This window comes from Trematomus bernacchii, unplaced genomic scaffold (assembly GCF_902827165.1).
Source record: "Trematomus bernacchii unplaced genomic scaffold, fTreBer1.1, whole genome shotgun sequence".
Classification (NCBI taxonomy): domain Eukaryota; kingdom Metazoa; phylum Chordata; class Actinopteri; order Perciformes; family Nototheniidae; genus Trematomus; species Trematomus bernacchii.
This window is the reverse complement of record NW_022987803.1, coordinates 5,553,135-5,580,321: the sequence shown is the minus strand read 5'-3', so window position 1 is coordinate 5,580,321 and position 27,187 is coordinate 5,553,135. Positions and strand designations below refer to the sequence as shown.

At 41.0% G+C, this 27,187-nt stretch overlaps 1 protein-coding gene across 1 annotated transcript in view; it reads left to right on the top strand.

The window, feature by feature from the left end:
• tnfrsf21 (tumor necrosis factor receptor superfamily, member 21) overlaps window positions 1-26,951 on the top strand; it is a 66,411-nt gene extending 39,460 nt beyond the window's left edge. Inside the window, exons 4-6 of the mRNA XM_034150412.1 lie at window positions 4,775-5,040; window positions 17,947-18,247; window positions 24,620-26,951. Coding sequence (XP_034006303.1) covers window positions 4,775-5,040; window positions 17,947-18,247; window positions 24,620-24,849 — 797 coding nt within the window. The 3' untranslated portion in view covers window positions 24,850-26,951. The remainder of the gene's footprint in view (window positions 1-4,774; window positions 5,041-17,946; window positions 18,248-24,619) is intronic.
• Window positions 26,952-27,187: the final 236 nt, after the last annotated feature.

Below are 27,187 nucleotides of genomic sequence, written 5' to 3'. Positions count from 1 at the left end.
CGTTGAGCAAGGAACCGAAACCTTCAACAAGGGAAGAACTGCATTTTCCCTCTGGGATTTATAAAGGTGATCGTAATCTTATCTCCAAAATGTATAACAAGCCTATAATCATTACAGCAGTTCCACATGGATACATGCAGGGACGTGCACAGGTACAGGCTATTGTTGCCCGGGCAACGGCCCGTTTCCCCTTTTTGGCTGACCTGCCCCTCTGGAGAGAACGAGAGGTTTTTTTTTCTTTCTGTTGTGGTCGAATCAACATGATAAGCCCACAATTAGTATTGTAGTGTCTCGCTGCGGGAAACACACCAGCTTCATTTTTCTTCTTCTTCTTCTTCTCCTTCTTCTTACATGTAATTGCCCGCATGGTAAACTCCCTCGATGCGGCCGCTCGCTCTCTTCTCTTGATCGCCCTCTCTCAGAGAACACTTCACTGTCCGCTTCATTGTAGGATTTCTGCCGTGTCTCTACTTTAATTTGACCATCTCTGTTATTAAGTTATGGAATACTAAATAAATAAGTAATTAGATACCTTACACATTACTGTGCTCATAAAGAATGATAAGAATAAGAATAATGCGTATTGAACTGGTTTCATTAATTAGTGAGTTTAAGGTAGGCTAATTATAGAAGCCCTATTTTATCAGAATGTCTGTAATGGTCAAACTACATTGAATTGTCCCCATTTTTTCTTTAGTAGTTTCTAACATTAGATATTTTAATGAGATATGGACCGCAAAACAAAAAATGTCCCTGGTTTTCATTTAAAAAATCAAGTCACCTAATGCAAGTAGTTGCCTTAGCATATTTTGTTATGAGATGATGATGTGAATTACTGTTCAAATTAGTTAATGTAATAATCGTTTTGGTCTTATATATTTTTTCGGGGGGAGGCCCTTTTTCCAGTTTAGAGCAATAGCCCCTCCAAATGTCTGTGCACGTCCCTGGATACATGGATACTAGATGTGTGTACTGTATCCTGTTAAACCTGTTTACATGCAAGGTTAGGGTTGGGCTCAATAATAGCTCTGCTAATGCATACACATGCATATTGACATTGCCTTTGCTTCACAGAACAGCTGAGGTACTTTATTTTTGCTTGACCAACAGATGAGTCAGCATTTATATTTCCAGCCAAGTTATTGTCAAGTCACGTAACAGTCAGCGAGGAAGTGGAGCAGAGAGTGTCTGAACAGGCAGCATCTGAGGGGAGAGATGCTCACCAAATATCAGCATTCTGTTCATGTCTAAAGATAAACGCCAATGGTGATGTGTGTGTGTCACGAGAGGGATTATGAATGTGAAGTGTGAAGGTAATTGAGATGCACACATTTACTGGAGCACAATGAGAGGGGGGATAATAGAACAATAATTTCTAGCCATTCTGTACAATGTGCACAGCTGTGACTAGGTTGACAAAACCAATCGAGCGTCTCTAAAAAACACAGCTATTCCTAACTTTAGATAACACCAGTTTCTGTTATCAATTTCCTGGATAAACACAACACTATCGGATGCATGTTTTTCTCTGATATATTAGACTTCTTAGTTAAGAAATGTGGTTCTGAGTAACCTAAAAATATGCATGAACTAAGTACCACTAAGGGTAGGGATTCTACTGTAAAATGTTATATAGGTTTATGTGCATGTAAATGGTCTGCAAAGGCTAAAATCCCTGTGTTCCCTCCAAAGGGAGTTTCTCTCCCACACACTCCCCCCCCCCCCCCCCTGCCTGAAACGCCTCCATTGTACTCCTTTGTTTACTTCTGTAACGTAGTGACATCACTATGTAACACTCACGCTTCAACTGGCTAGCACTCCAACACATTGTACTTGATAGGCTAAGGGGCGGGACATCTCTAAGCGGTTAAACAATCACAACAGAGCCGGCCAGCTAACCGATCAGAGCAGACTGGGCTCTGGTTTCAGACAGAGGGTGAAAAGAGGTGCTGCAGCACAGGCAGTATGAGAAAAATAAAGAGCTTTTTGAACATTAAAGCATGGAGACATGTCCCAGTAGAGGCAGAACATACAAATATGAACCTGAAAATGACTACAATAGAATGAATTAGAAAACTCAAAATAACTCTCAGCTGGAACGTCTTTCGGACAACCTAGATTTCACTTTAATTATGTTTTGTTAAATATGAGAATAAACCCAGCCAGGACGCAAATAACAGCAGAAAGACCTTTAAAGGTCGTACAGTATGCAGTTGTAACAATTGTTCCATGTAGACGTATGAGCATGACTAGATAGATATCCAATGTCCTCAGATTTCTATCCGTCATGAAAAAATGATTAAAGAGTAATTTGAACTCTCCTCGTGTTTGCATTTCTTCACTTCAGAAGTATGAGCACCAGATAAATAACAAGTGTTGACAGGTCCAATATGTATTTTAACCGCTCATGTTCTGCACCTTCTGTACACAACACAACACTTCTGAGTCCATGTCACCTCTGTTTACAGGACCTGGTTTTCCTTTAAAGACAGTGGTGTGAACATAAAATAACCAAATATAAAATGTTGTAAAACTTGCTTGCGTGCTTGATTGATCCATGCCTATGTGCTTAGTGGAATCAGAAAATCATTTTGAGATCTGATCCCTTTCTAACAGAAGCAGCATCGGCTCAGCACCTACTTGTCTTCTTTGGAACATTAACGAGAGCAGTTACAGTTGTGTGTCTACATACTATAAAAGGAGATTGCCCCCACTGATCCAGGGAGATTCAACATGAATGACATGTTGCTTATTGCATCGTCCTGTGTTTGTATACAAGTGGTTGTTGAGGGGGATCTGTTTTCCTAAGTAGAATCTTTGAGTTGAGTTCCACTGGCCTTAGATCAACAACAGACGAGGCAAGCAATATGTCGTAATGTCTATCAAGGATGGACTTCTGCAGCGGTGGACATGTTCCTCCTGAATTTCCACTGCATGGTATGGCTCAACTTGACACAACACTCTTGGTACCGAATACTTGTCTTGGTTTTGTTTTCCACTGCAGATCGTTACCCTTAATGCAGTCAGGATTCTTACCTGATCCTTTTAGTGACGCCAAATGACACTGCATTGAGATCATGGTGGGGGTGAAACAGTGTCTGATCGATTTGCAGGGCTTGCAGCTCGGTTCAGAGTGGTTTCCTTACCAGCAAGTGAAGTTTACTTTAAGGACGCTTCGGTAGTTCCGGAGTTGAAATTCCTTTGTTTTTGAGGGAATACCTGGGATTGTTTTAAAGCCTCTAAGGGATATAGTTATTTCTCATCTCACACATTCCTATTCCAGCGTAATGCAGTGGTACCATTATCTCTTTTAGTTCAACATTAGAAGTAAGATTTTCTAATAAGCAGTAAATGCAAAGTACAACTGAGTCCGATGAAAATTCGATGTACAGTTCAGTTCATCCTGAGGGGATCGTGAATGTCTGAATTTAATTGAATGGTTCAATCCATCCTATACTTTTGAAAACATTTCACATACTCTGAATCTCTTTAGTAGTACTCTCAAACTTGTAAAAGCTCCTTTAGAAGCACATTATATAACTGTGTTCACAAGCTAAGAAGTACTTCTTCACCTGGAAACTTGACCTTGACATTGATAGCAAGAAAACAATGATCTTTTGTGTGGGGCAAAGCACGAGGTCTCCGTTATTGAGATAAAAAGGAATTGTTTTCGACTGGATCTTGACCAGCTTAACTTCTGGTCTACACTCTTTAATTGAGAGGAAGTCCAGCATCATCTGTCTTGTTTACTTTGCTTTTTTGTTAAAAAATTACAGAGGTAGTGGAGTACAAATACTTCGTTACTGTACTTAAGTACATTTTTCTGGTATCAGTACTTTACTCCACTACTTGTTTTCTGACAACTTTTTACTTTTACTTCTTACATTTTGAACACAAATACCTGTACTTTCTACTTCTTACATTTTCAGAACAGGTTTGTTCCTTTAGTTTGAATCTGTGTTTGGTGGCGTGATCATTATTATTTAGAGTCATTGCGTGCCTATTGATTTGAACACGATCCGTGTATCCATCATTTCCTGGTCTTCTCTAAAGAAGAGGGACCAATGAAAACGTTGTCATGTTGCCGTTGTTCAGCATGGAAACATTCATTAGCTAACAATGACATTATTGTTCTATTAATATAAAGGGAGGTCAGGTACTCTTTAAAACAGCTGGTAGTTATGGGTACTTTTTAATTAAAGGTGGGGTAGGTAATTTTGGAGAAACCAGCTCGAGTGCGCTAGAATTTGAAAATACACAACCAGAGAAAATCTGCCACTTCCTTACAGAGCCCCTCCTCCAACACACACGAACGTGCACATGACCAATGAGGGCACGAGATAAGTTTGTGCACAGGAAGGCCGGGCCGGCTAAAATGATTGGTCGTGCTTTTTACAGCGCGACGGCTTCCACAGATGATATTTTTTAATGGATTTTTTGTCTCAAGATATTCATTGCTATCGGGATGTTAAGAGCATTCCATGGAATATAACAAAAAGTGTATCTCGAGCCGGTTTCTCAAACGTACCTACCCCACCTTTAAGTACATTTCAAAGCCCATACTTCTTTACTTTTACTTGAGTAAAGAAGTTTAGTCAGTACTTCTACTTTGACCAGAGTATTTTTAAACACGAGTATCTGTACTTCTACTTGAGTAAAGGATGTGTGTACTTTTGCCATCTCTGAACAATTGTTAAAAAATGTTTATCACAAGTCTTCTTTATTGAATTTTTGTCTTGAGTTCTCAAACTTTTCTTTCTTCTTTTCTGCTCAGGGGTGGATATCCTAAAGCTGGTGGCGGCCCACGTTGGCACCCAGTGGATCGACATCTATCAGTCGCTGGCGAACGCAACAGAGAGGGAAGTAGCTGCCTTCTCCAATGGATACTCGTCAGACCACGAGCGGGCGTACGCAGCGCTGCAGCACTGGACCATCCGGGACAGCGACGCCAACCTGGCCAAGCTGATCAACGCCTTGCACCGACAGCGGCGCATCGACGTGGTGGAGAAGATCCGCTGTGTCATGGAGGACAACCCACAGGTAGGCTGCATGGAAGACTTCAACACCTGAGTTCCTCTGTTCATTCAGAAGCGTAGGAAATACTCTTTGGTTCTGGAGTTATCACTGGCACACGCTGTAGTATACACTGTTCTTTGAGTCTCTCTCACTGAAATGTAATCTGTGAGGAAAGCTGTCTGGTGTGTCCTATTGGAGCCAGTCCCTGTGGTTATGCTGCATTCCTCACATTAAAGCAACAGTTCACTGATGTGCTGCAGAACATATTCCTGTCCTCTGTTAGAAGCTGGAGGTGACGGATAAAGATGATTGAGAGTTCACAGTCCGTCACGAACAAATTATTAACATACTGTATTTGCGTTTGTAGCTAAAGGGGGGAAAGGGGGCGGGGCATCATAAGTATATGTGATAAGATGTAGAAAATTGTCTAGAAAGTAATTTTAGTCATTCTCAATGGATAGAAGCGGAGAGAGGAATTTATATTTTTTGAGGGCTTAGTCCAGCAAACTGAATGTCTGCGCAATGATCGCATCGCAATGATATCAAATTATGAAAATCAAATTCTCCCAAATACTAGCCTGATCATCATCATCAATGTCAGCAAGTGATGTTGCTGGGTAGTCATTGCAATTTCAGTCAAGTTAACAATTTAGACATGGATTACATTTAGTTTGCACTTTTTTTTAATATTGCTTTCTCGTATGGAAAAAGGAAATGTTAAATTGTTTTCATTTTTTGGAAGGCAGAGTAAAGTAATAATGTTTCGCCTTGTTCTATTTAATATACCAAATGTGAGTGTTAGGGTGTCCAAACTGAAATTAAGGGTTAATTATTTTTTGTTGAATAGTGGTTGAACACAAACCACTACTCTTTATTTCTGTTCAATTAAACATATATATATATATATATATATATATATATATACATACATATACACACTTGCTCCTCTATTAATGGTGCAATGTGTTGTTTTGAGCTACCTGCTCCAAACTATTTGAGGGGTTAGTCAGTTAACAGCTTATTTGAGTGGCTTTAAGGTTCAAAAAGCTCTTTATTTTTCTCATACTGCCTGTGCTGCAGCACCTCTTTTCACCCTCTGGGTGTTTCTCAATGTTGAGGACGCTTCCTTGGTAGGACATGTCTTCCGAGTCAGGTCCTTCAGAAGCGAGGCAAGAATCCTTCCTCGCCTCGGAAAACGAAGAATGGTCGGAACAGGCTAACAGGTGTGCAGGTGTGCGTGATATGCAAGGCCCCGCCTTAAATGGAGACTCATAACTGATTTGCGAAGATCGAAGATGTACTTGAGTAACTGTATTTGGTAAAATGATCATCTCTCCAGGACAGAACCACTAAACTAACATAAAACGTTCTCCTTCTGTTTGCAGCCTTAAAAAAGTCCTGGAGGATAAGCAGCCATAAGAAAATAGTAAAAATAACCATCACCAATCAATAATAAAATGTGTATTTCCTTTCATTTTTCATTTCCATCTTTATTTCGAACAGAGGAAAAAAACAAATAAAAAATAACAAATGTGAAAAACAGAATACCGTATTGTTAGAATAAATTATCAATATTCGTAATAATATTTATATATTCAACAAAAATATTAATAATAATAATAATAATAATAAATCATATGTGTCCGGGAGGGAGCCGGAGGAAGCAAATGCTTATAATTCCCACCTCTTACTTACTGTTGATCAATGATTATCCTTTAAATCATTTCTGCAAGTTATTCCTGTACTGCCGATTCAGCCATTTTCCGCCAAAGATTTTACAAATTGGTCCGTGCGCAAAGCATTGTGGGGGTTTTCAGACCACGGAAGATACACATGTGCAGCCTAGAAATTTCCCGCAACGAAGGACGCCGGCCTCGGTAGAATTCCAAGGATCCTGGACATTGGAACAGTCCTTCGGCGGGACTCGATGACGTAGCATCCTTGAAATAGTGGCTCTGGAGGAGCCTTCCTCGACATTGAGAAACACCCCCTGTCTGAAACCAGAGCCCAGTCTGCTCTGATTGGTTAGCTGGCTGGCTCTGTTGGGAATGGTCAGCCTCTTAGAGATGTCCCACCTCTTAGCCAATCACGTAAAATGTTTTGGAGCGCTAGCCATTAGAAGCACGAGTATAACATAGATATGTCACTATGTTACAGAAGTAAGCAAAGGAGTACAATGGAGGCGTTTCAGGCAATCTCTTTGAGATGTTAGCACAGTAATGCTATACTGTAACACACTATAGGAAAAGAAAACCCCAGAAACATAATAAGGCCACTTTAAAGTTAGATTTTCTGGTAGATCTTACACATTGTACCTTTTATTGCCATATTTGTAGATGAGAAATCTCAGAGAAATACACCTGATCTTCATGCACACATGTTTTTAACTGATGCATCCTGGTGCATGCATTCACCAGGATGACTGATATTAAACAACTCACATGTCCCACCTTACTCAGGGGACTTCTGGTATGAGCCCCATACTGTAATCTCTGAACACAAATCAACAGAAAGCCGTAAACACAGAGGAACACAGAATCCTTCATCACTGTTCACTTTCCTGCCTCATACTCTCTCTTCACTTCACAGTGAATTGTACGAGTGCCCTTGACTGCACTCTCCAATGTCAGCGCTGTACAGTTAAAGCCTTGTTCTTGTGTTAAAGACACATTGGTCGTCTCAGTGTCTCAGCTCTCTAGTCGTCTGTTGTTATTAGGCCTTTCATTAAAGTTTAATAATGACCAGGAATCTTTTTTCGGCTATATTACCGGATTGATCGTGGATAAGATATCAAATAATGAAATTGTTTGGTGAGCGGGTGGCAAGGTCATTTTGGAAAGTTTGGAAAAGGACCACAAGATGTTGGAGCTTTTCTGTTGAAACAACTTGATTATCCTTATGTTAGAATGACACACTAAATGGCCAAACTTATTTGGACAACCCTTAGGAAACCATGTTGTGTGCTTATGGTTTGAGGGTAGCTTAAATGGTTTATGGTTGTCATGTTTGAACAATGCCCACATGCACAAAGCTATCTCTATAAAGGAAGTGTTAATGACAGAATTATGGAGTAACTACTGTCCTGATTTTCATGAAAATTGGTGAAAGTAGCATTAGGCAAGGAAAAACCTACTACAATTTAAAGTGGATCTCAATCATGGGAAGGATGTACGAAAGAAATTAATTGAATATGACAGATTTAGGCTCAGATGTAGACTTGTCACAAAAGTACAAAAGGTATGAAGTCTTGGTTAAAGTACAACAAAGTCAAACGTGGCTCTAGTTTGACATGAAATACATTCTTTATTTGAAATAAAGCTGACTCTCTTGACTAGACTTGGAACAAAACAAATTGGCAAAATACAAAAAGAAGAGGGTTATATATAGGAGAGTTAATAGGACACAGGTGGCAACAATAGAGGGTGGGGAAGACAATCAAACTGGCAGGAAAACCCCCATTGACAGGAAATCAATGGCTCTGACACAAGAAGGAAATATAAGTACAACATAAAACAGGAAATGCATGACAAGACTAGACATAGGGACTATCATTTAACAAGTGAACAATGAGACATGAGTAAACATTAATGACTAATTCTAAAGAATTGTACACTTTGAGAATTATTTGCACAAGATCAAATGTACAATCAGGAGGACTGTTCACACTTTTGGGGTGTATTTCTGGTGACCTAAGTGGTGCAGTTTGGACATGCGACAAGTTTAATATTAGTAATAATGGAAGATATTTACAGTGTGTAAGAGCCATTTAGGCACATTATTTTATGGTAATGAATTATGGTTTGGTGAGCCAATTGAATATTATTTAATTTAACCTAAATGAGCTGAATAACTATGAATTATTATTATACGGTTTTTGTTATGTTTTATCTTGCTTACGGACAGCTCTAGTTTTATGTTTTGTTAATATTTATAGACAGCAGATTGTAGTAGCATGCTCAGGTATAAATGACGCTGCCAGCATGACACAGCAGGAAGTCTAGAGAGGAAGTTGGAAAAAGTTTTTGACCGCACACATCCGTAGGACTGGGATTTGTTTATTTATATGTTTAAATACCGTGCAAAAGTTGCACGTCGGCATTGGGCCGCCAGCTGATCCATTGAACCTCCTAATAAAGCACTTGAATGGAACGAGCAAGGTATTTGGATTTCTTGAACATACGCGACTCAATACTCGAATTCGCCTCCTAGACTAAGTGGCCTTTGAACATTCCTTCTTTGGACAATTGGCCACTACACAGTGACAGTGGTCTCCACTCTTTTCAGGATCTTAAAGGATGTTATGACCTTCCAGGAACCTCTTTCTTTTTTTATCTACAGCTTAGGTCAGCCCTTAAGGCTTATGGGGTCCCGTGGGATCAACAATTAGCACGGAATCCATTCCACATACTCATCACTGATAGAAGAACCTCCAGGGGTTTTGTCTCTATGTTTTATACTCACCTACTTGAGTCCTCTTATGGTGACCTTCCCTTAGATAGACTTTGGAGGAAGGATGACCCAGAATTGAGACCTGATTTTAATTGGGATTGAGTCTGGGCTAACATTCGTCAGGCGTCTCGCAATCCCGACCACCAACAAATCCGCCTGAACTATGCGCATAGAACTTACCTGACACCCAGACGGCTGCATATAATGGGTCTTCTGGCAGATGCTCGGTGTACCCTGTGCTCCATGGGGGCTCCTGGTACATTTCTCCATATGTTCTGGGAATGCCCGCCTGTTGCTCGCTTTTGGAACGGGGTCTCCTAAGTTGTCCGACATATTTTCTTTGACTGTACCTGTATCTGTGTCTGTTTTTCTTTTGACTGACTTATCTGAGCCGCCGGCTACTGGGTACCAGAAAAGACCTCTCTATGCTGGCCTTACGGCTGCCAAGAAATTGGTTGCTATGAGGTGGAAACAACCCGACAAGCTCTCAGTTACCTGCTGGTTACTAACGTTTCTTGACGTAGTCTACATGGAACTGTCCACTGTGATTGGAGTTAAGGAGTCCAATATCGGTTTATGGGTGTCGACAGCTGAAAAATTGAAGGAGTAGATCTAGCAATCTTAAAGGGTATAGTTGTTTGCAGTCATTGGTCCTGAGAGGTCCTGGGATTGGGGGTGGGAGGGTTTATTTATTTATTTATTTTTCCTTAGTTTTTTCCTCTTGTCTGATTGTTGTTATTGTTTGTTTTTTCTGTATTTTTTATAATTTGTGTTGTATTGGTTGTGATTGTACATTGTATTTCTCTAAATGTGTATGAATAAAAACATTTGATCAAAAAGAATATATATTAGTAATAATTTAATAGCGAATAACTCTGCAGCAGCGTCGCATAGTTGCACTACTACTAAAATATTGTAAGTATATGTATATATGTATATTTTGTTTGCGGGGGGCGCTTAATGCAGTAGTGGTTTTTTAAATCAGAAATAAAGGGTCCCCACCACTTTTTCTAACAAAGTGATGCCCATGCTCAAAAGGGTCAAGAAACAATAGACCAGCCCAAAAACATCACATTGTGTTTTTGCTTATTGGTCAATGCTTCCTCTCAGCCAGCTTCTTATTTTACAAGAATTTGGTATATTTTAAGATAGGTAACAATCTAATGTCAGACTATATAAAGACAGATACACAATCTAAAACTTAGCTATCTCTAGAGTTATTTTTGTTCTGTGTCAGATCTGCTGATGGATCAGAGTGAACGCTTTTCTTCATGTTTACATTTTCATGCTCGACGAACAGGTGTATTGATAAAGTGTTGGCTTTTTACGCGCCCTTGCTCTGACCAATACCACCTTAAACTCAATCTCCATTTTGATCAAACATCCGTAAAGTTTAGTGACTTCATTTTACATTGTAAAAACCCTATTTCAATCCAGAAATCATTCCACAGACAGATTCTGTTTGCGTGTTTCAGTAAGCAGGTATTTACCACACTTTGACTTTCAATCTGTTGAAGTCTGACATTGAAATCGCATCTGGCGATTTTTGGGGGAAACGCTCTTGCAACACTCGAGTTGATTTGGATCAATATCGAAAATCTGTTAAGATCAAAAGGCTGAGTGATGCTTGAAGAGAAACCCAGCTCATAAACCAACTTTTTGATGCTTTTTTTGAAGAACTGGAGAATAGTTTTCAATGGTTAGATTACACACAGACACAGTCATAAACCTTGTTCTCTAATCTGCGTTTAAGTGTTCCCTGCAAAGGTAATGCACAAAGAACTACCCCACACAGTAGTCATTATCCCTTCCTGCCACAATGATGCACAATCAAGTGTAATTTCTTCCATAATTAGGTGTTTATGACTCAGGTCCTATTAGAGGCCTTTCAGCCCCTTCTAAAAAGAGCCCCACAAGATGATAAAATGAAACCACAAAAAAGAGAAAAAAGAGAAAAAAAAGATTTCCCAGAAACTGCATTGATTTATTTAAAAGGTAATTCTGAGGGATTATCTGCATGTGTTTGTGGGTTTGTTTGACATTAAGTATGCCTTAATGCAGTCTGTCATAGATGTATTAGTGGTAAAGTCTGAACGTTCCTTGTAGTTAGGAGTTCCTTAATATTCGTGCCAAGTTCCTATTTCTGCTGCGTCTTAGTTAATGGCTCATCTCTTTAGGGTAATTACAGCTGGGAGACTTTTTTTGCTGTATCCTTTTTTATCTAATGAATCAAAGTATCCCTAGTGTCTGTTTCTGTCCCCTGTGCCTTTTATACAGTCTACCAACTCTGGCTATCTGTGTGTATGTGTCTGGAGAGCAGAGCAGGGAGGACCCAAGAGCAGGACACCAAGTAACTTTAAAGAAATGTCCTTTATTGAAAGTTGTCCAAGAATAAACAGAGTTTAGCAAAAGCAAGGCCAAAAACTCAAGAACAATACACGTAAAGGATTCAACAACAACTAAAAGAAAACCAGAACTTAAAGGGGACCTATCATGCAAAATGCACTTTTGTACGTCTTTTATACATGAATATGTGTCCCCGGTGTTCCAGGGAACTCACCAAGTGTCAGAAAACACAACCCTCTCTATTTTCCTCTATACCCAAATCTCTAAAAAAGGGGCTGCAACGGATCTGATAAAAACTGATCCAGATTTGAACACTGTCCTGACGTCAGGACAGTGGCGCTACGGCTATTGGGCCAACTCCACCAATCAGGAGGAGACAGCCACGGCCATTGCCGTTCGAAAGCGCTGGAGACGCTGTAGTACATATGCCAGGCCTGTAAGTGGCACTGTAGTCTGCCACAAAAGCAGCGAAGAAGACTTCCCGCCCATAGTTACCATGGTTACCCTTCTGTTTATTCTCCGCTGTGGCTTTTTTTCTCCCCCCCCGAGGCAAGCGTTTGCTCCCGCTGCTTTAACACTAGAACCGCCAATCGGGTCAATTTGACCCAGAGCTGTTTTTTATTGTGTGTAACTTTTTTTCAATAAAATATTAAAGTCTTCCAGTCTGTGACTTTTCCTGAAAGTGTGTTATGTAGCACCCTATGTTGTTAAAAATTGTCAATATGAAGTCAGATTGAAGAAATCGCCCAAAAGATTGCCATTTATACCTATTTCCGCCCAGCGGGTCATATTGACCCCACCCCTTTTCATATAAACATGACGTGTTGCTATAGCAACGCCTTTTGTCTACTGCGGTTCCTTATATATTGAGTGATAGATTGAGAGAGAGAGAGATAGATGGATGGATAGATATATTGATAGATATTTATAGAGAGAGAGAGAGAGAGATAGAGACAGTCTGTAGTGAAGGAGTGCGCTCCCGCTCACGGGAGACTGCTCGCGCTGCGCTCCGCAGCAAACAGCTGTGGGGCGAGTTGAAAGTACGTTATGCTGGCCGCGGTGTCTAAATAATGCTTCCGGGCCAGCGGGCCATTTATAATGTCGAGCCCTGAGAGTCCACAGATTATATTGGTATACGTTTCATCCCTGTGCGATCAAAACTCTCTGTTCAATAAAAGAACATTTTACCTTGAAAATCAATGCATTCTAATAGCGGGTCAATTTGACCCAGGTGGCGGTTTTAGGTATAACAAATCTCTGGCGGTTCTAGTGTTAATTCAATGCAATCCCTCCCCGTCGAGGCAAGCACTGTAATTCTCTCTGGTTAGTCCACCAGCAGATGACAAACACCCACCTCTCCGCCTATTCCAAGGAACGAGGGGACCGTGCGGCAGAGTTTCAGTTTCAATTTGTTTCGTCGGTCAAGATGTCCGTTAAAGTTTAAATCTTCCGGACAAAATTTGAAAAGTGCCGGTCAAAGGTCTTCTTTGTTATTTATTGAGCTTTAAAACAAATGAATAACGACTCTATATAATAAAACACGGAGGACGGAGATCTCTTTTTCTCCCCCTCTTCTGACAGCCCAGCAGCTGATCAGAGCACGTCTCCCCTCTCCTGCAGGGGGGAGTGGTCAGCAGAATCAGACCCGTAGACAGCAAACGGCACATAGAGCGAAATAAGGCATGGCTAAAATGCATAATCTGTTTGGTATTTTGAAAACAGAAACGTATAAATATACCTTATATAGGTATGGCCCTACTATATCATTTAAATATAGCATGATAGGTCCACTTTAAGTACTGTACATGCAAGACTAATCATAAGGACAAGACACAGTTGGGGAGGGAATGGAGGGAGTAAATACAGCGGCAAGCTTTGGGACAAACTCCCCTCTCTCCGGCAGAAACAGGAAATGCCGTAACTGTATGTAACAACGGTTTCAAATCAGCATCTCTTGGACAAAAAATTCAAATTAATAACTAAAATAAAACTCCAAACATCTTTAATTGTGTTACTTTTTTGTAAAGCTCTTTTAGTTTTAAACCAGATTTTTAATAAGCTTCTTAGTTTTTGCATCAGTCTGTAAATATACACAACTTTATATAACTTTACCTTTTTCTAGACTAAACACAGGTATACGATCCTAAGTAAAAAAAATATGAGGTTATCATGAGGTTGTTAACATCGCAATTTATCAGTGGATGTTTGCTGGAACTGTTTGTAAACAGCGTGTTTCCTGACGGACACACACAGCGTTGAGACCGGTCAGGCAGTGCAGCAGGTGAAGTCAGCACCGATGCAGACTCGCTATTTGAGGGCTTGATAACCCACTCCCCCTCCACACTCGTTTGGAACAGCCCTTAATATGGCGGACCCTCCGCGCAAACGGAGGGGTAGTGTGTAGGGGTAGGGTGTAGGGGGTGGATTGGAATTGGGCCAATGTCTCAGTTGCCTTGATATCAACTCAGCTTGATTCCTTATTCTTGCTCACACAGATTAGGCGTTGCTGTTACCAGCATTGTAATAACTGCGATGACGAACAGTGCTGCTGATCCAGTTCGTCCCTAAGTAGCACAGCACTGTGGCTTGAGAGGCTCTCAGAGTGGTAGACACATGCAAAGTACCATACCTGGGTTAAGCTGCATTGACATGATAGGCGATTTGCTCTTTGCTCACCACTACTGTAGGTAGAGCGCAGAGCCTTGCGGTGAATAAAGCTAGTTTAGTCGTAAATCTATGGCTACCTTTCCTGCTAGCTTGCGGCACTGCTGTGTATGTATGAGACAAATAAAAGACCATTTGAACATTAAAGCATGGAGACATGTCACAGTAGAGACACAAAATACACATATGAACCTGAAAATGAGCATAATAGGGCCCTTTATAAACATATTTTCATATAGTTGCACCTGCCGTTTATTTATTATCAATATAATGGACTAAACCAACAAAGTACATTCAATAAATTAAATACATTTCTTAAGAACCTCATACATTTTAATCTGTGTCACAAGGTAGAATATCAGATTATATAAATTGCCAATGATGTGTGACTTGTTCACAAACTTCCTGTCCCCTGAGGCTGCTAAATGTGTCATCCCCCATTGTTGTCTGTGTTTTCCCTCTGTATCTTCATTTAAAAAAAAAAATTTCTAGTTAAAGTACTGCTTTGTGAAAGTCAGCATGACTTCGTCATGGTGTGTGTGTGTGTGTGTGTGTGTGTGTGTGTGTGTGTGTGTGTGTGTGTGTGTGTGTGTGTGTGTGTGTGTGTGTGTGTGTGTGTGTGTGTGTGTGTGTGTGTGTGTGTGTGTGTGTGTGTGTGTGTGTGTGTGTGTGTGTGTGTGTGCTTCTGCTCATGTATGCATGCCTTTGTGAGCGAGACAGAGCGTGTTTGTTCCATCAGAATCACATAAGTTGTGTCACGCTGCAGCCCAGCGATCCAGATATTATGAAATAGATAAAGAATCACAATAGAAAGAGAACAGTGCTGCTGTTCACTGTCACTGCTGTCAGGGAACATACATCCATCACAAAGGATTACATCAACCACTGCATGAACATTTATTTTCATTCAAAGAAAATACAATTTATTTTGCAGTCTGTTTGCTGGTTGTCTGGTTGGCCCACATCTCCATTTTCCATTTCCAGTGTGTGCTCAGCTTATGACCTCTGATGCTGCAACCTTTAGGCCGACTGGGCTGTGAAAAACAAGACGTGCTAGCATGATCTCATCCCCAAACCAGTCACTACTGGTTCAAACCACAGGTTCATTACCACACCAAAGAGAGGCAGGGGTGAGAGGAGGGGGTTGCAAGGATAGAGGAAGGACAGAAGCGAAACGAGATGAGACAGGGAAAGAGGAGGAAGAGGGAACAGAAGGAGGAGAAAAGATGAGGCAGAAAATATAAAGAGGTGAACACACGAAAACATTATAGGGATAGAGAAGATGAATTTAAGGTGAATGGAAAGAGAGAAATGATGAATGGGTGAGAAAAGGTTCAACTGGAAAGAGTGAAATAGAAGCAAAGATGAGGCAGCTTAATACATACAGAAAGGAACAAAAGTGAAAATAGAAAATATGTTTTTTAAAAGGCATGAAGAGGAGATGTCCAGTTGCGTTTTAGAACCATTATAAGTTAAAAACAAAATAGTAAGTTACGTAAATGCGGCAAAAATAGTTATAACGTTGAATGGGTAAGGAAAGGTTAAAGGGAAACATATTAATTTAAAGCATGAAGAAGAAAATATGTCCGATAGCCTGTACGAATAAGCAATACTTTGAAATGCAAACGTCTGTGTGTGTGTGTGTGTGTGTGTGTGTGTGTGTGTGTGTGTGTGTGTGCGCGCGTGCGCGTGTGCGTGCGTGTGTGTGTGTGTACGAGAGTCTCTTTAATAAATGTTTTCAACTCGAGGGTCAAATTCGCGTGACGCGTTCTCGTGGTAGCCAATCAGCGGTGAGGATCTCAGCCTGCTGTCACTGACGTTGAATCAGAAAACATCAGCCGTTAGCTGTTAGCACACAGAGCTCACAGCTCCTCATATCTGTTCAGAAACTGGACAAAAGTTAAACATGAACAAAACACAGACTTTCTGTGTCATGGCAAATACAGTCACTGTTGTATCTGTGTCTGTATCATGTTGTTGTGAGTTTGGACGGAGCAGCTACAACGTTAGTTTAACCTGATCGATCCGATCTCCATTCATAAAACACGCATTTTAAAAGGTTTTTCGCCTGCCGTCTTGTCTGCAGACTTGTCAAAGCATTAATTCATGGTTTTTACAAACCGGTATCAGTATGTTGTTACTTCGGCATCATTTTGAAACGTGTATTACAATTAAATCATGGTAAAATATGTTCATTTTGTTGTAGTTGGTTTTTACCACAGCATTTACATGGAGATAAGCCCCGCCCCCTCTCCAGCACGTCCTGTTTGAATGACAGGAGTAAACACAGCTGACAGCCGCGGTGAGACTAGAGCGATTAGAGCGTCCGGTGTGAACGCAGCATAATGCAGTTCAGAGACCAGACCACTGTTCTGACGCTTTTAAAGCAACTTCGAGATTTTAACAGTGTGAGGAGCACAAAGGCCATGGTGGCCGTAGGACGTACAATTATTTTCGGGGCTTAACGGCCAGACCGAGGGCCAAGGACGGCCATGGCCGTCATGGCCGCCGTGAAAATCCTACCCTGATCAGCAGTGTGAAAATACTTGTGACTTGATCCCATAATCACCAAATTATCATAAGCATCCAGATATTGAAGAGACCTATTCAGAAAGAAAGCAACATGCTGATTTGAATGAGGTGTGAGCTTTTGTCAGGATCTATAATAGACAGATACACAAAAACTCCTTATCCTGTGTTTGGCATGCCCTGTTTACTGAAGTTGATCCAGTCCTGCAAAATAAAGCAATGTGGTTCCTTCACAACAATAAAAAACACACATTCTTCAAGATTTTACCTCTCAAATCTTTAACCATCAGAGAATATTCAAGTTTTTGTATATACCAACAATGGATATACCTACATTCTGTCATAAGTTTAGAAGTTATAATGCAAAATACTAATTTAAAAAAGCTCAATATGTGCGCATTGAAGGCATTTATTATTAGGAGGAACACAAAGGTATGGGCGTTAGCTTTTAACAATTGTTTTCTGTTCTTCCTCTGGCACATTTAAAGCTTTTTATTTAACACAATAATCTCTAAAACAATATTCAAGAACAGCAGTGATTGGAACACATTTCCATCGGCCTGCCCTCTTCATACCATCCAATCCATCCCAAATCTTTTCAGTGTTATTACAGCCCCGTTTTGGAAGGTCACTGTTTTTGAAGGTTTCCAAGAAAAATGTCATCAGAGGAGAAGAGAGACTTGGTGTAGTTTGCTGTGGTTCTTTTAGGGTTGTGATTATGTTCATTTCAGGTTCTATACTGTCCAATAATATATGTAAACTTACTATTTAAAAATAAGGCAATCGACAAGACATTTAACAAACGCAACGATGCGTCCTTGCTGATAGACCACTGTATGATTTCTGCTTTTGAGCATTGATTTTCGTCACTCATGTTTTTATTTTCTTCTTGCTCCTCCTTGTTACCCTCCTCCTCCCCTTTCCTCACTCTCCACTCTACAGTTTGACATCAACCAGCTGATGACCTCAGTGAATGTAAGCCAAAACCTCAGTCCCATCCACAAGCCGCTCGACTCTCCCAGCAGCAATGGCAGCGATCGCAACAGCAACGGCGGTGCTAGCGTGGGCGGAGCCAGCGTGGGCGGGGCCAGTGTGGGCGGGGCCAGCGGCGTGGGCATGGAGCAGTCGCCGGTGGACCGCGCCAAGTGCTTTTTCCCCGACGAGTCTGAGCCCCTGCTTCGCTGTGACTCCACCTCCAGCAAAGACTCTGCCCTCAGCAGGAACGGCTGCTTCATTACCAAAGGTATGTGAGTTAGCTGCACTGTTAGCATGCTGGACGGAGTTTAAAGTGAACACTATTTGACCTAGTCAACACGTACATGTGTTTTTATTTTAATTGTATATGTGCTTTGGCATTTTTCGTCCAGAACTATGTGCAAAACTCCTGCTGCCATCAAGATTTTCAGAAACTCTGTGTGTAGTGGCCGATTATGCATAATAGAATGTGCATAGGCCACTTAAAGGGGACCTATCATGCAAAATGCATTTTTGTACGTCTTTTATACATGAATATGTGTCCCCGGTGTTCCAGGGAACTCACCAAGTGTCAGAAAACACAACCCTCTCTATTTTCCTCCATACCCAAATCTCTAAAAAAGGGGCTGCAACAGATCTGATAAAAACTGATCCAGATTTGAACACTTTACTGACGTCAGTAAAGTGGCGCTACGGCTATTGGGCCAACTCTCCACCTATCAGGGGAATGTGGGGTTGGGCCACGGCCGGCCATTGCCGCTCGAAAGCGCTGGAGACGCTGTAGTACATATGCCAGGCCTGTAAGTGGCGCTGTAGTCTGCCACAAAAGCAGCGAAGAAGACTTCCCGCCCATAGTTACCATGGTTACCCTTCTGTTTATTCTCCGCTGTGGCTTTTTTTCTCCCTCCCCGAGGCAAGTGTTTGCTCCCGCTGCTTTAATTCAATGCAATCCCTCCCCGTCGAGGCAAGCACTGTAATTCTCTCCGGTTAGTCCACCAGCAGATGACAAACACCCACCTCTCCGCCTCTTCCAAGGAACGAGGGGACCGTGCGGCAGAGTTTCAGTTTCAGTTTCTTTCGCCGGTCAAGATGTCCGTTAAAGTTTAAATCTTCCGGACAAAATTAGAAAAGTGCCGGTCAAAGGTCTTCTTTGTTATTTATTGAGCTTTAAAACAAATGAATAACGACTCTATAGGCCAGGGGTCTCCAACCTTTCTTCATCTGAGAGCTACTTTCAAAAAATGAAAGTGGCCAAGAGCTACTTGCATCACATCGCTTACATTTATTCACATAGCCCTCATCAGTTGAATTAAGCTATACTTTTGTACACGTGTGAAATTGCAATACCTAAAGCTTATCAAAAATAAGGTCCAAGAAAACGAAGATTTCTCACATATTATTATGGCCCACATAATAAGTACATCACTGAACATTCACATAAGTGTCCTTAATCACCACCTTACAAGCATTTCACTCTGTTGTTAGTGAGATGAATGGCACTGCATGCAGTCCACCATAGAGGTGTATGCTGGACCCACTTAGGTTCACTTAATAGAGTCATTTAAATGTTCATCAGTCGGTCTTGTTCTGTATTTAGATTTCATTCATGTCAGAAAAAGCTGCTTCACAAAGGTATGTAGAACAGAACCAAATAAAGCAGACATTTTCAGTGCTGCTTGGTGAATGTTCTTATAGTTTTCTGGGTCTACAAGGCTCCAGAAATGTTGTGAGTTTTGCTGAGACTTAAGCTGAACATGATTTTGGAGATCTCCACAGGATTGACACTGAACAGTTGTTCAGCCATCTTTTTCTTCTTCTTCTTCGTCTTGACATTAAATTATAAACCATAATAAATCAATTGTATAGGTCTAGCCTCCCTATATCTGTGTGTGAAAATGGTTCCATTCTCAAAAACAAAAAACGAATACTTCTGCAGTCTAGCTGCAGCTTCTAGCTACGGTCTTCTGTTAAAAAAAAGACACTGAATGTCTTGAATGTGGCATCACACACATGACTTGAGTCTGAAAACAGCAGGAGTATTTACAATAGCATTATAAAAACAAAAATAGTGCATGTGGGTGCACACTTACATTATCTGTCTTACTGTTACATAAATCCCATGAATGTATGAGATTAAGTTAGCTTCATCATATCTCAATCAGTGATTAAGTGAATAATAAAGTTTCTATCGGGTCACTATCAGCCTGTCACTCATTATTTTCAGGGAGGGGGCGGGGTTTGGAGGAACGGAGAGGAGACGGTGATCGCGGAAGCTTTCCTCCTGCCTTCACAAACTTTACACAAGTATTTATCAACTGAAAATAGCAAGAGGACATTCATACTCTGCAATCCAAGACTTGATTAAATCCACCAAAAACCTGACATGACGATAACGAGTGTTTTTCAAAAAACACAAATCCCTCCCTATGTGTCTCTGAGGCGCAGCGACAGGGCCTGATTCAGAGCGGGTCATTCTGCTGTTGGTTCTGGACTGGTGTTGGTGGAGAAAGCAGACTGCTCCGTGTGTGATGTCGCTGTGCTGCTGTCACGTCTGTTCCTTGATCTCTGCGTCACCGACCATTTGATATTCATGTGACAGAAAAAATTCTAAAATAAAAAAACGTTATGGTCCAGCCGCGGCCGAAAAATCAATAAGCAACCTTACTACACTATAATCGATAATCGAGCGGCGAGCTACTGAAAAGCTGCCCGCGAGCTACCGGTAGCTCGCGATCGACGTGTTGGAGAGCCCTGCTATAGGCCTATAATAATATAATAAAACACGGAGGACAGAGATCTTTTTTTCTCCCCCTCTTGACTTGATCAGAACACGGTTCCCCTCTCCTGCAGGGGGGCGTGGTCAGCTGCAACTCACAGAATCAGCCCCGTAGACAGCAAACAGCACATAGAGCGAAATGAGGCATGGCTAAAATGCATGATCTGTTTGGTATTTTGAAAACAGAAACGTATAAATATACCTTATATAGGTATGGCCCTACAATATATACCATTTAAATATAGCATGATAGGTGTCCTTTAAAGAAATCCAGATACCTTGCATCGTTCCATTCAAGTGCTTTATTCGAAAGTTCAATGGATCAGTGGGATCAGAGGGAGGTGTGTGGCGTAGTGGGTTGTCCATAGGTGTTCGGATCTGGGGGTCACAGGTTCAAACCCCACTGCAGTCAGCATGTCGTTGTGTCCCTGGGCAAGACACTTCACCCCAAATTGCTCCTGTGGGGATTGCCCACAGTATTGAGTATGTAAGTCGCTTTGGATAAAAGCGTCTAACAAGTAACATGTAATGTAATCAGTTGGCGGCCCACTACCGACTTGCAACATATGCAAGGCATTTAAATAAAAGAAACAAACAAAACCAACAGGCGTGCGGTCAAAAACTTTTCCCGACTTCCCCTATAGACTTCCTGCTGTGTCACGCTATAGTGTACGCCATTATCTCCTTAGAGAGCCCACTAATGTGGAGACATTTTGGATGGGATGGGATCTTTTGAAAAGTAAGGATGTAAAATTCAGTTTTTAAACATACCTGTGTATGTGGGCCCTAGGCCTATCCATGGGGAGCCCTCCGACTTTAGTCCAAATGGTCATCAATGAAAAAGGAATGGAGCATCTTTCACTTTTACATATCAAGGCATCATGCAAGACTGACTGTGCTAAGAGGCTCCTGGACAAAATTAGGTTCTGCAAGCATGGTTGTCATGGTTGCCCTTCTGTTTATTCTCCGCGGTGGGGGCCGAGGCAAACGGGCAGAGTTTTTCGCCGGTCAACGTGTGTTAAAGTTTAAATCTTCCGGACAAAATTATAAAAGTGCCGGTCAAAGGTCTTCTTTGTTATTTATTGAGCTTTAACACAAATGAATAACGACTCTATATAATAATATAATAATAAAATACACAGAGCCTCCCTCTCTTCTGACAGTGTCAGTGTCTGTCTCATGCAGCAGCTGATCCAGTAATGAGTGACCCGACAGTAAAAATAAACATATTTATAACTAGTTTAGGCAGTTTGAGAGGTAATTAAAATAGCTGAGGGTGATGATCTGACTTGAAGTGTGTGTTTTGCTCCGTTCACCGCTGCATCACAGCGGGAGGAGCTGCAGGTGAACAGAGCTGCGTGTCTCCGTCCTGTCAGATTAGACTTCACTCGCGTTTATGTCCATATCGAGAGAAAGATAAATAATCTGAATTCAGTGTGCAGTTTACTTTGAAGCGGGGGTGAGCAGCAGAGGTGGGGAGAGGCGGGGCTATTGCGTCATCATAATCAGAAAATGATCATATAGGGGCGATTACACGGAGCCGTTTGAGCCCCCAGAGCGCTCCGTTTGCAGATCTATCCATCTTGGGACCCGTTATCGTTTGCGGGGTTTAGTTACGGCCTCGTGTGGCAAAAAGGGCTATACGCAAGAGAAATATGCGGATACAACCCGTTTTCGTCCTCATGGGGCACCAGCCTGAATGAAACTCGGCAGCTCTCAGGTGATCAGCTGTGTGTGACTCTCTTTGTTTACACACCTAATGGCCCATCAGCCACAGCTCTCTCTCCCCCCTGTGATCTCTCTTCTCCAGCAGTAAAGTTTAACTGTAGGTTTGGGTTTGCATATTTATGTAGACAGTGATCTGTCTCTTTCTCTCTGCCGCAGACAGCTGAGCGCTGTCAGACCGGACCATGGCTGGTTCCCCCTCGACACATTGTCCATGTCTGATTGGCTTAGAGCTTTCACAAACATTTTTAAACAAACAATCATTGACCATACCGTTCACCAGCCCCAACAAGCTGAGAAGTCAACCACTACTGTCAGGCAACATACTGTGTGAACCAAGGCCTAAACAAAGAGCAAAGGTTACCCAGTTAGCTGTCTTTTTGTATTGCAACCAGCTGCAGTGGATCATGAAATAAACAGCTGATTCCTGACACACACAGTCCCACTGTCACGGATATAATCATATTCTGCATTGAATAAGATACATTTAAAAAAAATCATATTTCGTTTCTATTTAACGAAATAAATGTGTTCATCCATTCAATGTGGCAGGCATCTGCTATAATGGGGTTAATGTATGATATTACTTATACAACACAATATAACACATGATAATGTATAAGTTGATTTACTTCGATCTACTGTACTGTGTAAAAACACCACAACAATATTACAAAAAATATACTGCATATTAAAGCAAACTATTGTAAAGGTAAAAGTATGAGCATAAAAAATAAAGAAGTGTAAACATTTACATTATTATTATGATTATTTAATATATAAAGACTATATATTATTGAATTACAATTAAGATAATAAGATTAGATATACTTTATTTGATCTAAAATATTGATGTTTTTTTGTTATAGTAGCCGGTGAAAACCATAACTAATAACATTACTGAAGTACTGAAAGTCCATGAAACAAACTGAAGACCAAAGTTCACCCAGTTATCTTTGTGTATTTGTGAATGACGCGCCATCTCATGGTTAAATCCTGAAATTGAACAAATGGGGACATCTGGCAACGCCCTCTCAGGAAATAGTGGGAGGGCTTTAAAATCCCAGCCACTGGTAAACGCTGGGTTTTTGGTTGGAATCCGCTGGGTGGAGTCCTTTCTAGAGTGCTACATATGTATGCTATTGCCTAAAAATAGCATGATAGGTGACCTTTAAACAAAAATCTGCTTGATAAGAAATACCTCAAATGACAACCATGAGAAAAATGTAATCAATGTGTACTTTGAAATTTGTATTGTGCCAATGGTCCATCCGCTAACATGGACATTTATAATATATATCATTGGTAAACTTTTTTATTAAAGGTCCACTTGTGAATTTTATACAATGTCACTGGTCCGGATCAATGCCAGTAAAGCGCCCCCCCCCCCCCTCCGGAGCGGAGAAACGTAACTGACATTAAGAAGCAGTTTCTTACGGCGTGCTATGCATGGGGCCCCCTTGAGGGGGTTTCCCGACATGTCGTTGCAGTAAATTAAAGGGTGTATCATGTTGTCGTTGCTGTGGACCTTCTTAATCTACCTTCTTTGGGGGCCCCCTTCTGGTCCAAGCACTTGCCTGCCTTGCCGGTCGGCAAACGGCGCCCCTGTATACACACACACACATTCAATACATACATACAGCATGGTGGCTTTAACTAGTGGGAGAAATGGCACTGTTTGTCTGTAGTCAATGCCTTGAAGCATTAGAAAGTCAAGGTAAACTTGCGGTTAACTTGCGGTCTGCAATGCGTGTCACGCTCGCGCACACAAGTAAATATATATGCACGTTCATTCTCACAACGCGTCAGACACAAGAAAATATACATTAATTTACATCAGAATCAGAAAGTTTTTACTTTTTTATTTTGTATGATTTTTTTTATAATGGGACACAGGGTTTCGGTCCGGATTGATTTGCAGTTCCGGAGTTTGAGAAGCCCTGATATATATAATGCCGCCAGTCACCAGCGAGTGTATTATATGCTGCGGGTTCACTATAGGAGCTGTCATGTCGTCCATCTTAATAGTCTATGGTTCCATGCCACAAGCAACCCCCTTTCACATATATGTTGTTAATATATAAATATTGATTGGAGAAGCTGTATATTAATTGCTTCCCTTCTCCATTTCGCCTCCAGAGAAGAAAGACACCGTTCTGCGGCAGGTGCGTCTCGACCCCTGCGACCTGCAGCCCATCTTCGACGACATGCTGCACATCCTGAACCCAGAAGAGCTGCACATCATCGAGGAGATCCCAGCCGCCGAGGACAAGCTGGACCAGCTGTTTGAGATTGCGGGGGTCAAGAGTCAAGAGGCCAGCCAGACGCTTCTGGACTCGGTCTACAGCCACCTCCCTGACCTGTTATAAAGTAGGAAGGAACCACACAGATTGACAGAGAATTGGCATGGAAATGAAAAAAAGCTGGCTCAGTGGGAAGGATGACTCAGATCTGGCACTGTTCTGATTAAGCATGGGATGATATAAGATCTCAGTATTGTATTGCAGTATCTGAGTATGATGTGTTATGTCACATTGTCACAAGATTTGAGCTAGGCGTAGTTGTAATCTATTCCCTAAAAAGACTCTTTCCAAACTTCACTGATAGTTTAATGCTCTTACCCTCCAATGTGCTTCAGTGGTCTTGTGTGTCTACCATGATATAGGGTCAACGCTCAATGTTCTTCTGTCACACCAGGGAGCACTTTTTCATTTTTCTAAAGTATGTTTAGCCTTGTTAAAGGTGGCCTTTGAGTGTTGTGACCTTAGAAATGAGGCTAAAGAGTCTCCAAGCTGGTTTGAAGAAAAAACATATAAAGCACTTTTTTTTCACAACTAGCCAACGCCTTCACTTTTAAAGGGTAATTCCGCAGTTCTGCGTAGGTTCTACCAATCTTCCAGGCTTTCCCTTTGCCTTTAACAAGATGTCAGTGTTAATTTAACATGGTGGTTATTGCTTACTGATTGACAACAAGAGAAACTACATAAGCTATAACTCTAAATGACACTGGTATTATTCTTAGAATTAGTCTGAAACCACATTCATATATATTTTGGCCAGGTATGAATTGACTTGTAAGTTGTGTGCCTGAGCTTTTCTCAGCCCTTCTTTTCTTTTTTCCAACCGCTCCAGTTGCCTGTACCTGGAACAGATCATTGTTTGGTTTTAGCATAATAGCTTGTAAGCACTGCGCCAGCCAGTTAGATGAGAGGGCTGATCTGCTCCAGAACCAAAGCCATATATCAAAAATACTGGATTAAACATAATAAACAAGCAAATATTGCAATATTGGAGTACCATTAACCCAAAACCTAATCTAATATTATGATATATGGCTTTGTCTTTGAAAAGTTGTTGGAAAAAGGGTTCAAAACAAAAAATGAACTGAACAGGAAGTGTGCAGTGTTTACTGACTCTGCCTGCTTCTATTGAACCAAAGCAATATTTCTGAAATGTTTTAGATATGTTGCTTTGCTCTAGTACAGTTGGACTCATGGACAGTAGGGTATAAGCACGTCTACTAGTACGCACACTCAAATCTCTGGTAGTTAACCTTGTTTGCCTCAACAAATGTAGCGTTGATAAAGTGATACATTTCGGAGCTTCACGTGTGAGTGTTACATTGTTATACTACAATTAAAAGAATACAAGTGATGTTTTTCATGCAGTGGTATGTTGCTACATGATCTATGAAGTTGATAGAAATGTAATAATGATGCACTAATTATATTTTCTATTGGAGAGGTAGACATGTATTTTCATTTTCCTGCATTTTATTTAATTTAAAAATGCTGTTCACTAACATTTGTTTTGGTCCTAATGTTTTCTACATTTAGTTTGATTTATTATGTTTCTGTAGCATCTCATATTGACTTCTTTGTATCTCATATTGTCATGGGCATTCAGATGTATTCCCCCCCGACTGCTTGGCGTGACAAGAAGACCTGGCTGGGATGTAAGATATGCATACTCCATACTCTACTTGAAGTCTACTTATTTTAATTGAGGAAGAAATAATGTACTCTTTCAGTTACTTCCAAGTTCTTAAAATAAGGAAAAACCGAAAAAGACCCACCAAAAACTCATCAACGTTGGGAATTATAAGGCACCATGAGAGCAACAACTGATGGACTCTGTTTTTTTGGTGCTAGATGTGAACTCTCACCGGTTGGCCTGACACTGGGCTCCTTCAGCCCAGACTTATGACTATTTCAAGTATTCCAGACTAAATGAAGAAGATAAAGGGTTGTGCTGCTGCGAAATGTGGGATGTTGTCGGTGATGATGAGGATGAGAATGTGTGACGCTTTGGTGTGAGTTTTTCTAAGGAAGTTTGACAGGATGAAGGTGAGATGTGAAACGCACATGTGGCTCGAGTGGATGATTTCAACAAACTTCACGTGTGTAACCAGTATGTTTACTACTCTGTAACCTCTTAAAATCAACCAATAAAGCTTGAAGCATTTCTTATACTTTGTGTGAAGTTGTCACTAATTCAACATTTGTGTACGTGCTATTTTTATTTAGTAACACTAATACATTGATCATGTTCACATTTTTCTTGACGACATAGCTTGTTCAACCATGTAAGGGCCCTATTATGATTTCCTGTGGTGTGTTATACAGGTTTTAGTGCATGTAAATGGTCTGCAAAGGCTAACATTGTTCTCCCACACACTCCCCCCCTGCCTGAAACGCCTCCATTGGA